At 39.3% G+C, this 11,652-nt stretch overlaps 3 protein-coding genes across 3 annotated transcripts; all 3 read right to left on the reverse strand.

Annotated features, from left to right (window-relative positions):
* Positions 1-608: 608 nt before the first annotated feature.
* On the reverse strand, positions 609-3,065 carry LOC139863138 (subtilisin-like protease SBT1.3). The gene has a single exon (XM_071851787.1). It carries the CDS (start codon positions 3,063-3,065, stop codon positions 720-722), a length of 2,346 nt encoding a protein of 781 aa, XP_071707888.1. The 3' UTR covers positions 609-719.
* A 2,147-nt stretch (positions 3,066-5,212) lies between these two features.
* On the reverse strand, positions 5,213-8,966 carry LOC139863139 (uncharacterized). The gene is made up of 4 exons (XM_071851788.1): positions 8,957-8,966; positions 6,308-7,415; positions 5,845-6,160; positions 5,213-5,284 (listed from the first exon to the last, which is right to left on the reverse strand). The coding sequence occupies exons 1-4, from the start codon at positions 8,964-8,966 to the stop codon at positions 5,213-5,215; spliced, it is 1,506 nt and encodes a 501-aa protein (XP_071707889.1).
* Positions 8,967-9,679: 713 nt separating this feature from the next.
* On the reverse strand, positions 9,680-11,146 carry LOC139863140 (3-ketoacyl-CoA synthase 5-like). Its single transcript, XM_071851789.1, has one exon. It carries the CDS (start codon positions 11,144-11,146, stop codon positions 9,680-9,682), a length of 1,467 nt encoding a protein of 488 aa, XP_071707890.1.
* Positions 11,147-11,652: the final 506 nt, after the last annotated feature.

Raw genomic sequence — 11,652 nt, forward strand, 5'->3', positions numbered from 1 at the left:
ACAAATATTTAGTATGTCTTTTTAAAATATTAAATTGAAGAAAGAATTTTAGGGGGCATATTGGAAGATTATAAAGTTAAAGGATAAAAGACAAAAAATCAATATTGAAAAACTAAAAAGTTAAAGGGTTAAAAGTAAAATATGGAGAAGGTTGTGATGTGGACCAATGAATTGAGTGATTTTTTACACTAATTAGTATATATAGTACTGTAATAAATTACTTGAATAGCTCAATGAAACTACAAAGTTATTGAAACTTTGATCAGCAAGGTGAATATATTATTATTCTGTCATCCAAAATTTAGCTGCATTAAGTGGATATTTTTCATAGATATGTAACAATCAGGGTAATTTCATGTGTGTTTGAATGCTGTTATATTATGAACTAGTAAAACATGACGGTAGGAAGTCTTTGTTGTGACCTTTTCCTTTTTACTGTTTGGATCTAAGTTTAACTTAAATAAAAAAAAGTCCTGCAAATTGTGTAAAGAGCATTAACCTGGCATGATTTTTGTAATGTGCAGACATGATTGTTTCATTGCTGTCTGTTGCACATTAATCACAAGTATTTTGTTAAGATAAAAACACTAAGAGAATATCATTGCCAAATAGTTTAATCAAAAGCAAAAAAAAGAGAATTACATTATCTAAAAACAAATCAAACACTTAAAACTGCTCTATCTGAGAAGTCTAGTTTATTGTTGCACCGTATCGTGGTCTTATAGTCGTGACAGCCATGTTATAACAACTGGGCTTCTTACTTTGTGTACACCATCCTTCCATACCAAAGCTCCCGACTCTGGTGCTGTTTGTCTGATCTTCGTTATAAAGGTAGCCTTGTACGACAGTTTCTGGTTTTTCTTTGTAAAGTTTAAGATTGATGGCTCTACTTTGACTTCCACACCTTTAAACTGCGAAACAACAACATGGTACTTCGAAGTAGGAGCTCCAACGTTAGTGACTGTTCGGTGAATGGTCACAGACGCAACTCTTCTATCTTCTGGAAACACAGCTGATAGAGCCGGGTAGTTCAAATCACCCGGGCCAGAAAGACTGTGCATACATGTTCGATTTGAGAATTTAGCAAAAACCACTAGCTGTGTGGTAGTCAAACCCTGTGTGCAAAGAAAGTCAAAGTAATCTTGTGCACTAATATCGTAAATCAGACCAGGGTCAACAGCTCTAGATGGGTTGATGTGACCCGCCCCATGGTCGTATGGGCTGGATGGTCCACCAGTAGACGAATCTCTTAAAGGTTTATATGAATTATCATGTATATACGCGGTCGTCATCAATGCTGATTTTATTGCAGCCGGGCTCCAATCCGGGTGCCTTGCTTTAAGCAACGCAGCGACCCCACTTACATGAGGGCACGACATCGAAGTTCCCGAAAGTATATTGAAGGCGACTCGTCTACGATCGGTCTCCAGGCTCGATGGACCCATGTCACCGGTCCAAGCCGCTAGTATGTTGACACCTGGCGCCACCAAATCCGGTTTCAAAATTTCAAGCGAGATGAAATTCGGTCCTCTGGATGAAAATGCTGCCACTACCGGAGACGGTCTGATACCAACTTTGGTCCCGTAAAATGCAAGGTTTCCGGTCGGGTGTGGGTCCCTCATAGCATACTGCTTGATTGCTTTTCCCTCTTTTTCACCAACCGCTACCGCCGGAAGAAGGTGGCAATCCGCCACGAGCTCCTCCCCATTGGCGGCAGTGTTGGCCAAAATCATCCCAATTCCTCCCGCTTGTTTTACCACTTGACCTTTTTGAACCCGAGGACTAATACCACGGTCACATACCACAATCTTTCCAGACACAACGTGCGGGTCCAATGTTCCCTCTAAACACAAAGACCCCGGGTCAGGACTACTTGAATTACTACCCGTGTAAACAATCGGATACATCATATTCGGTAACAAATTCCTTCTCCCTTTATAAAGCGAAACTCCTTTCAGCATCACCCCAGATCCTAACTTCACAGAACCCGGAAAATCACGGTCCATAGTGCTCGCTCCAACTGTAGTAATCCACGGAGACACATTAGTCAAAGTAACCGGGTCGGGCCCACCATTACCCGCAGAACACGAAATAAAAACCCCTTTCTCCATAGCACCAAACGCAGCTATCGACAAACTATCACGATGGTACGATGAAACTCCCCCGCCTAAAGAAATCGACATAATATTAACTCCATCCGAAACCGCCTTATCAACAGCAGATAATATATCCGAGCTAAAACAACCACCCGTCCAACACACTTTATAAGCTGCAATTCTCGCACCGGGTGACATCCCTCGTGCTGTACCATAAGCATACCCCAAAAGATTAGCCCCATGCACCGGTGACCCTGCCACCGTGGCCGCCGTGTGGGTCCCGTGTCCATCTTGATCTCTAGGAGATTTATACTCTTTTGCCTCATTAATACTCCCTGTTGCCGCTTCGTATCCACGGTAAAACGCTCTGGCTCCAACTATCTTTCTATTACAGTGTCTTTTTTCAAACCCACGCCCCACTTCACACGCGCCTTTCCAGTTAGTTGGCACCGGGGTAAACCCGGTGTCGTTAAAACTAGGACTCTCGGGCCAGATCCCGGTGTCCAACACGCCGACCACAACGTCTTGGTCGGTCAATTTGTCCGACCAGACACTCGTTGTTTCATGCGGCTGAAGTCCTAGAAACATAGGACTTCGTGTCGTATGCAATTCATATTGTACCTCGGGGAGTACGCCAACAACTCCGGTCTGTTCCTCGAGCTTTTCAGCTTCTTCTTCGGTTAACCGTGCTGCCATACCATGAAAAGCTGACTCGTACGTGTAGAGAAGCCCCTGTTCTTCTCCATTAATTTCCTCAGGTGAAACTGATACTGATTTTACTAGTGACGAATACCAGTCAATATGGTCAGTAAAGGTTGTAGGAATAGCTGAATTGTCCATATGGACAATGTATGTTTTCTTTGATACACCATTGTTGCTGTATGTAACAGCAACAGTGAGTGTAAGATAGGTTAATAGATATAGATATATGCATACCCACCATTTGACTGAAATCCCACTAGTAACCATTTTTTGTGAAATTCAAATTTTGAAAATAGTGGTGTTGGGATGAAGGTGATTATTGAATTATATGAGTGAAGAACAAAGGCAAATATAGCGTTTTTATTAGAGGCGGTGTGTCATGTGTGTGTGTGGTGTTGTAATCAAGAATTAAGGGTTGTGTCATCTTGTGCAGGTAATATAAGTGGTGGTTGTATAATAATGGCGGTTGATATTTTAGTTTTGAGACATGGTTTTAGTCTTGACTGGTGGTGAACAAGGAATTAAATGAGTAAAGGACCATTTCATGGATTAATCCTTTTTAAGTGTATCTGATGGTCCTGCACTGCTTGTTTGGGTTCAATTAGGAGTCCATGGCTAAATAGTGTGTTAAGCTTAGCTAGTGTTTAAAAACTGAACCAATCGTGAAGTGGTTGCAATGGGTTGGACCGCTGGTCTGAACATTAACTTTTGGGACCCTACCCATGATCTTTTTTGTCATGCACTTAATAAGGTCATACATGGTCATATGACATGCAAATTATTTTGTTTTCACCTACAACAATGTACGAAAAGTGTGACTTTTTTTTAATAAAAATATATAATTATGTAAAGACGTATTATTACCGTAACACATACACAAGTTGTATTTGACATATATACATATCAAGTGTCGAAGGTTTCATGTTATGAACAACAACAACAACAATACCCAATCCCACAAAAGTGGGGTATGGGAGAGGTGGGTGTAGACAATCATTCCTCGTACCCTAGATTAGAAGGAAGTCGCTACTCCACCCGCGAGTATAGAACCCGCGCCTAGATAAGGTCGTCCCTCCCTCTACTCTAGAGCAAAAGAGATTGCTTCCAAAAAGGACCTCCGGCCAGATGTGCTCATAAAAACGAAATAGATAGGGCAAAAGATACGTACCTGTAAGGGTTATGTGCGCCTAGCAAGATGCAACCAAACACAGTAACCAAAAAGGGAACACAAATAGCAGTATTGCACAACAGTAGGGCAAATAGCATGAATCATATAGAGCACAAAACCATTTAAAATCAAGTAGACATACAGACAAACAAAAAATATATATATATATATATATACACGCACCACACATAAGCATGGATAAAAACCCATGCTTAAACATATATACATATAGATAAATTCGTAGATATATATACCTAGGTACAGAAACAAGACAGACAATCATACATACACCAATACATGTTACTTAGATACATAGATACATATATAGATACACACATATGCAACGGTACATGTATATAGCCTAAATACATATAAATAGATACAGGTGCATATATACTATGTGGAGGGGTATATATAGTGTAACTATAGAATAACTAGTTATAGTTATGTATGTAGTTGTACAATAAATGTAATAAAAACATTGAAAAAAAAAAAAAAAAAAAAAAAAAAAACAACTTACTCAATTATCCTAATTCTACTCCTCCACAGGCTCCTATCAAAAGTCATGTCCTCCGTCAGTATAAGCTCTTTCATGTCCAGCTTCAATCTATCCTCCATCCTACGTCTAGGTCTACCCCTTCTCCTTACGCCGCCAACGGCGAGGGTCTCGACTCTCCTAACCGGGGCTAAAATTGGGCGCGTCCTGACATGCCCAAACCATCTAAGTCGTCCTTCCCTAAGTTTGTTGATGATGTTCCCAACTTCCAATTTCTCCCTAAAAACTCCATTTGGTATCATATCTAGCATGGTCTTACCACACGTCCATCTAAGCATCCTCATTTCTGCCACCTCCATTCTCCTCTCTTGGGCCTTCGTCATTGGCCAACACTCTGATCCGTACAACATGGCTGGTCTGATTGCCACCTTGAAGAATTTCCCTTTCAGCTTAAGGGGCACCTTCTTGTCGCACAACACCCCTTTCGCAGCCCTCCACTTCAACCATCCTACACGTATACGATGCGTCACGTCCTCATCTATCCTTCCCGAATTGTGAAGCATCGAGCCTAAATATCTAAAGGACCCTTGCGGGGGTAAAATCTGATCCCCAATTCGGATATCCACTATATCGTCGTGTTCCTCTTCACTCTTCTTGAAATCACATCTAAGGTACTCCGATTTAAGTCTGCTAATCCGTAGGCCATTTGATTCTAAGGCGATCCTCCATTGCTCAAGCCTTCTATTAAGCTCATCCTGGGAATCCGAAACTAATACAATATCGTCGGCGAAAATCAGGCACCATGGGATGTTGTCTTGTATCCTATGAGTCAACTCGTCTAGGATCAAAGCAAAAAGATAAGGGCTAAGGGCAGATCCTTGATGTAGACCTACCTCAACAGGGAAAAACTCTGTGTTTCCTACCGCCGTGCTTACACGAGTCTTCGCCCCCTCGTACATATCTCTAATAGATCTTATATATCTACTTGGGACACCCCTAACATTAAGCGTCTTCCAAATCAGCTCACGCGGGACACAATCATAAGCTTTTTCCAAGTCTAAGAATGCCATGTGTAGGTTCTTTTGTTTTTCCCTACACTTCTCCATAAGGCTTCTAACTATGTGAATCGCTTCCATCGACGAGCGACCTGGCATGAAACCGAATTGGTTCTCTGAAACCTTTGTCTCGCGTCGGAGCCTCGTCTCCATCACTCTTTCCCAAAGCTTCATAGTATGACTAAGTAACTTTATGCCTCTATAATTACTACATATTTGCGCATCTCCCTTGTTCTTGTAAATAGGAATAACCTCACTGAGTCTCCATTCCATAGGCATATTTGCGCTTCTAAACGTCGTGTTGAAAAGGTTTGTCAACAATCTAACCCCATCGCCTCCTAGGCACTTCCACGCCTCAATCGGAATTTGGTCCGGTCCTACTGCTTTGTTTCTCCCCATCTTTCGTAGGGCCAATCTAACTTCCTCCTCGTTAATCATCGTGCAGAAACAGTTGTTTTGAAACTCCCGAACCTCGTGGGATTCACCGTTCCGCTCTGGTCTTCCCCTACCGAAAAGAGATGCAAAATAATCTTCCCATCTTTTCCTAATAAGATCTTCTCTTACTATACTTTGACCCGCTACATCCTTGATATATTTGATGTTACCTAAGTCCCTGTTTCTTCGCTCCCTAGCTTTGGCTATCCTATATACGTCATTAGCTCCCTCTTTAGAGTCTAGTTTCCTATATAAATCTTCGTATGCTTTGTCTTTTGCAATTGCTACGGCCTTCTTTGCTTCTCTTTTAGCTTCTTTATATCTTTCTTCTACCCTAGTTCTCTCTTCATGTGACCCTTCTCCAAGAGTAATGAGCTCCCTAAACCTCGCCTGCTTTAAAGCGACTTTCGTTTGGACATCGTCACTAAGCCACCACGACTCTCTTCTACTCTTATGGGCTCTCGATGTCCCTGTAGCCATTCCTAAGGTCTCTTTTGCCACATCTCTGATAGTGGACGCCATGCGATTCCATAACTGGTCTGCTTTTGTAGGGGCAACGTTATCCCCTTCTACACTCAATCTCTCAACAACATTCGCTCTAAAAGTCTCCGCATTCGCTCCATAGAGGTTCTTCCAAAGGATTCTAGGTTGTACAATCCTAGCCCTCCTGCCAACTCTTCCCTTAGTGACTAGGTCCATGACCAACAATCTGTGCTGGGAGGAGCACGTCAAAGCTGGAAGGACCTTACAGTCCCTACAGGTCCTAAGTTCCCCTTTACGAAGAAGCAAAAAGTCAATCTGGGTGCTACGATCCCCGCTATGGAAAGTGGCTAACTGAGCATCCTTCTTCTTGAAGAAAGAGTTTGCTACCACCAACTCGTGGGCAATGGCAAACTCAAGAATTGAGCGCCCCTCTTCATTTCTAGGACCAAACCCAAAGCCCCCATGGGCTCCCTCATAACCTTCTGTCTCCGCTCCTATATGTCCATTCAGATCACCACCTATAATCAGTCGATGGTCCGCTGGGCACCCCCTCACCACCTCATCTAACAATTCCCAGAAACTCTTCTTTTCGGCATCACCTAAACCCGCATGAGGTGCGTATGCACTAATGACCGTGAAAGTCTCCTCCTTAATAATTAAACTAACCGACATAATCCTATCGCTAAACCTGCCCACGTCAACGACGTTATCTATATGTAGTTTACCTAAAAAGATACCTACCCCGTTCCGTGCTATCCTAGAACCCGAGTACCACAACTTATAGTCCTCAATCTCTATCGCCTCTTCACCCTTCCATCTAGTCTCTTGAACACACACAATGTCTACATTACTCTTACGAAAGGTATCAACGAGCTCAATCCTCTTACCAGTCAAGGTTCCTATATTCCAGCTACCCACTCTAATCCTACCAAGGGTGGCTACCCTACAACCACCTCTAACCCCTCTAGGCCTACCCGCCCCTAAATTAGGAGAACATGACCTCAAGTGACCATAAGTACGCGTAGGATCTATATTACTTTATTCACTAAAAAGGTGACCCAGTACAAGTAAAAAAAAAAATGAATAAGTACAAGTTTCATGTTATGAACTTGTAATCTTTAAAAATTAAAAGTAGTTATTTATATTCATAATAATTTCTCCCTTTGTTTCAATAAGACATACGTTTATTTTATGTCTCAATTTTATTTTTCACTTTCAAAATTAAAAATACATATAAAATCAAGGAATCGAGTGTAAGAAAGAAAGTAAAAATAGGTACAAAATTCAAGTTGTAAATACAGTAACATAGTACATATTAATGGTAATATTTTTCAAATTGTGTGTATTAAGGACAAGTGTAAGAAGGCCCACTGCCACCTACCAGTTTTAATTTCCAACGGTTAGTATTGAACAGCAGTAACTGCAGCAGTGATAAATGATTTACCGTGTTTGGGCATTTGGTGCAATTGCATTCCCTACTCATAACTACTTGCAATGCCACAACAATTTCTACCATCGGCAGTTAAAGCCACTCGTATAACAAAAATTGGTGTTCTTCGTTATAAAATTCTAGTTAGATTACAAAAAAACTTTGAAAAAAAACCTTATTTTCTGGCGACTTTGTTTCTGGATTTTCGGGTATGCAAAAGGAAATCTGGAATTCGATTATTTGGGTTGCGGGGTATTTAATTTGGAAGAATAGAAATCAAAAGGTCTTCTCTAATGAATCGTGGGGTGCTTCAAAGATAATAAACAAAATTCAAGTGAAATCTTACGAATGGGTTAATAACCGCTCGAAGAGATGCAACCTCAGCTGGCATGAATGGTTATTGAATCCGCAAATTTCGGCAGCTCGAAGTAATACGTGTTTTGACCCTGGATAGTTCGAGTATTTATACATCATAAAGCCTGTATACTCTAGGCTCATATTATCATATTAGATTGTATATAGTCGTGGACTCGTAAGCCTGTTTACAGCCCATTGCTTCCCAATGCTTCTCTGTACATATTACTTATTTTCTATAATATTTCTGCTTTTCAAAAAAAAAAAAAAAAAAAAAAAAAACAACTTATCGTCATAGGTCTAACAACATGTTTTGCATATAATATAAGTTCAAAAATACTCTAAAACTAATTGCTGATAGAGAGAGGTTCCCCTAGACATATATTAACATACATTTGCTTATTTCATTTTCTGATGTGTGACACAGTTAACCGATTAGCTCTAACATATATTTCATTTTGTACCTATGTAGTCATTGTGACTAAATCTATATGTAATAAACAAGTAATGTCAGCTTAAAAGGTTAAGAGATGAATACATGATGATATGGTGTTTCTTTTTATTGAAGTAGGTAATAAATTGAAAGGGAGGTATCGAAATTTAAGCAAGGAGCAAATGAGTACTATGTTTCCAATTTTAACTTGCTTCTAAATGGTCAAAACTCAAAAGAAACTGGTAACATGACATGACCTCTCCATAAGTGTAATGGGCCATAGTAAATGCTTTTCTTGATGTTACCTCTGCTCATGTTTTGGAAGTTCTGGTCTTATAATCTGCAAGTTTTATCAATCTACTATTAGTAGTACCTTTCAAGTTTTAACCCAATTGTAGCTCCAATCGAGACCCATTTTTGATTGCCTCACAATATGCATTGAAGCCTTAAGAATTACTCCGTACTTTTTTTTTCTTTCAAAAATAACATAAACTCTTATAGAACGGAAAACGTTTTCGAAAAGAAAACGGATTTGTACAAGTGTTACAGATGATCAATTACTACCCCATCTATCTTAATATAACAAGGTTATAGACGAATTTGTGGTTATATTTAGTAGCTATGAGCATTATGATTCAACATACGTAAAACTTTGCAGATGAACATCTATGTCGAGATTGATTCCAGAAAGTATCGAAAGAAAAGTTTCCTCACATTTATACTTTATAATTAGGGGTAAGAAAACTCAAAACAGTTCTTGTAATAGCTGCTAGACCCAAGTTATGGTGGATTAGTTGATACACTCCGGTCTTTGGGCAGGTATATATGGCCCTCAAATGTCTCCTAAAATTGTACATATATGTAAGCTTATCGTGCATCATGATCACATTAGTATATAATTGATGCCAACTTGCCAAGTAATGAGTAATGACCATACCGAGGAAAAAAAGTTTAATAAATAAAACCAACATTCCATCCATTCACAATAAATGCTTCTTCATGACCACATGTCTCAACCAATTCATATTTTATTTATCCTTGTGACTATAAACAGGATATTCATGAATACAATCAGCCCATGGGCCCTTTTGGGCTTCACCGACAATGGGCCTATTACACTCCCATACCAAACTATTGCATTTGGGCCCACTCCCCATTCCCAACTGCAATACTCTTTCACCTTGTTTCACTCTTTCCTTACCTTCCATGTAAGCCAACTCATACCACAATGAAGAAGATGACTGATTCCCAAACCTATGCAACGTCATCAATGCAGCCTCTATTTCTTCATCTTTTAACTTCATCTTCCCCCCAATTTCATTAATCACTTGTTTCCCGGATGTTGGCAAACAGTAATGCTGAATCACTTTCCTAAAGTTCGGTACGTAAACTTCCTTCGATTTATCGAACCATTTCTTATTCATTATCGAATAACCGTATCGTAGTTTCTCTTCTAACGGAAGAACAAACGAACCAAGAACATGAAAATTTGATCTTAATAATTCTCCAGCTACATGTAGTACATCTTTTTTAAGAGTAACCCCCATGTTTCCTTCTGAATCTTCTTCACGAATAGCGGAATTATACGCTATATCGTCGTACGCACCTTGGGTCCTCACAGCGTAAAGTAATCGATATTTTGAATTTTTTTTAATTGATGTTTTGTTACTGATTAAAATGGCTGCACCACCTGCTCTAAAAAGGCAGTTAAGTACCATCATTGACCTGTTTTTCCCTGCGTACCAACCGTTCGATAAAATTTCAGTGCTAAGAATTACAACGTTTGAGTTTTTATAAACTTTTAAGAGGTCTTGCGCCATTATTACTGCTAATGCACTTGCGCTACACCCCATACCACTAATATTATAACTCTTTATGTCTTCACGCATGGAGTAATGGTTTATTATGATTGATGATAACGAAGGGGACGGGCAAGATCCGCTGCAATTAACGATGATTATGTCGATTTCAAGTGGTGAGATTTTGGTTTTGGATAAAAGGTCTTCGAAAACTGGGAAGAGAACTAGTTTAGCTTCTTCAATAGCTTCTTCATGAGTTGATCTTGGTGGGATGTAATGAAGAGGTGGAGGTATGCATGTCCTTTGACTTTGACCTGATGAAACCAAGACTTTTGACATGAAATCGACGCTTTGTTGATCGAGATTGTGGACGATGCGTGAATGTTCGAGGAAAGACGAAAATGGTACCCGCCACCAATTTGGTGGTTTTAGACATGAGTAGTCTACAAGATAGATTGATGAAGAAGAAGATATGGAGTATGTTTTGTAGATGGTATATGAGAATATTATAACCGATAGGGCTAAAAAGGTATGTTCTTGTTTTTGTTTGAGGAAAAAATATGAGATTAAACTGAGAATGATGCAAGACAAAATCTTTAAAGAAGGAGATAGGCTTATTTGAAAATGTTTTGGGAATCTAAGTTTGATAAAAGTTGAAGTAAAGGTGGCATGGTTAAACTTGACAAGATGTTCCATTTGTCTGTGAGACAAAAAATGAAGAGATAGTGAAGATGATGATGATGATGATGATGAGTTGAAGTCAAATTATATAGACTAATACTTGTGTGAAATTGACATGGGGTAAATAAAGATGTTAATGTATGGGTTGGATACTGGTTTAAGTTAAAAGACGATTCTAGTAGTGTATTGGAAAAGAATTTTGAAAACGTTGCAAAAAAAAAAAAAAAAATTAACGCTGAAAATGGGAAAAGGGTGACTAGATAACAATAACATGCATTAAAAAATAGTATGTCTGCAAATCAAAGAAAGTTGGTAGCTTCTTACATTAATAAATGCATGAGGTGAAGTCAAACTGTGTAGCAGCATTCATTCATGAAGATTTAAACGATCTGGGTAATTGGGCTTCTCTGTTTCTGCATTTTCTTTTGTTTTCATATTTCCAACACGTATTACAGCATCTTTCAATGAAGAATTCAATTTGAAATCCAAAAAAATATTTAGTTCAAATGATGCATTTGTTT

The sequence above is a fragment of the Rutidosis leptorrhynchoides genome, chromosome 8 (genome assembly GCF_046630445.1).
Source record: "Rutidosis leptorrhynchoides isolate AG116_Rl617_1_P2 chromosome 8, CSIRO_AGI_Rlap_v1, whole genome shotgun sequence".
Taxonomy (NCBI): domain Eukaryota; kingdom Viridiplantae; phylum Streptophyta; class Magnoliopsida; order Asterales; family Asteraceae; genus Rutidosis; species Rutidosis leptorrhynchoides.

Coding starts and splice junctions, on each gene's coding strand:
- LOC139863138 (XM_071851787.1), bottom strand. CDS start 3,065: ATGGTTACTAGTGGGATTTCAGTCAAATGGTGGGTATGCATATATCTA.
- LOC139863140 (XM_071851789.1), bottom strand. CDS start 11,146: ATGGAACATCTTGTCAAGTTTAACCATGCCACCTTTACTTCAACTTTT.
- LOC139863139 (XM_071851788.1), bottom strand. Junction 6,161..6,307: donor CTCATTACTCTTGGAGAAGG/GTCACATGAAGA, acceptor TGACGTATATAG/GATAGCCAAAGCTAGGGAGC. Junction 5,285..5,844: donor AGTGCCTAGGAGGCGATGGG/GTTAGATTGTTG, acceptor GTTGACTCATAG/GATACAAGACAACATCCCAT.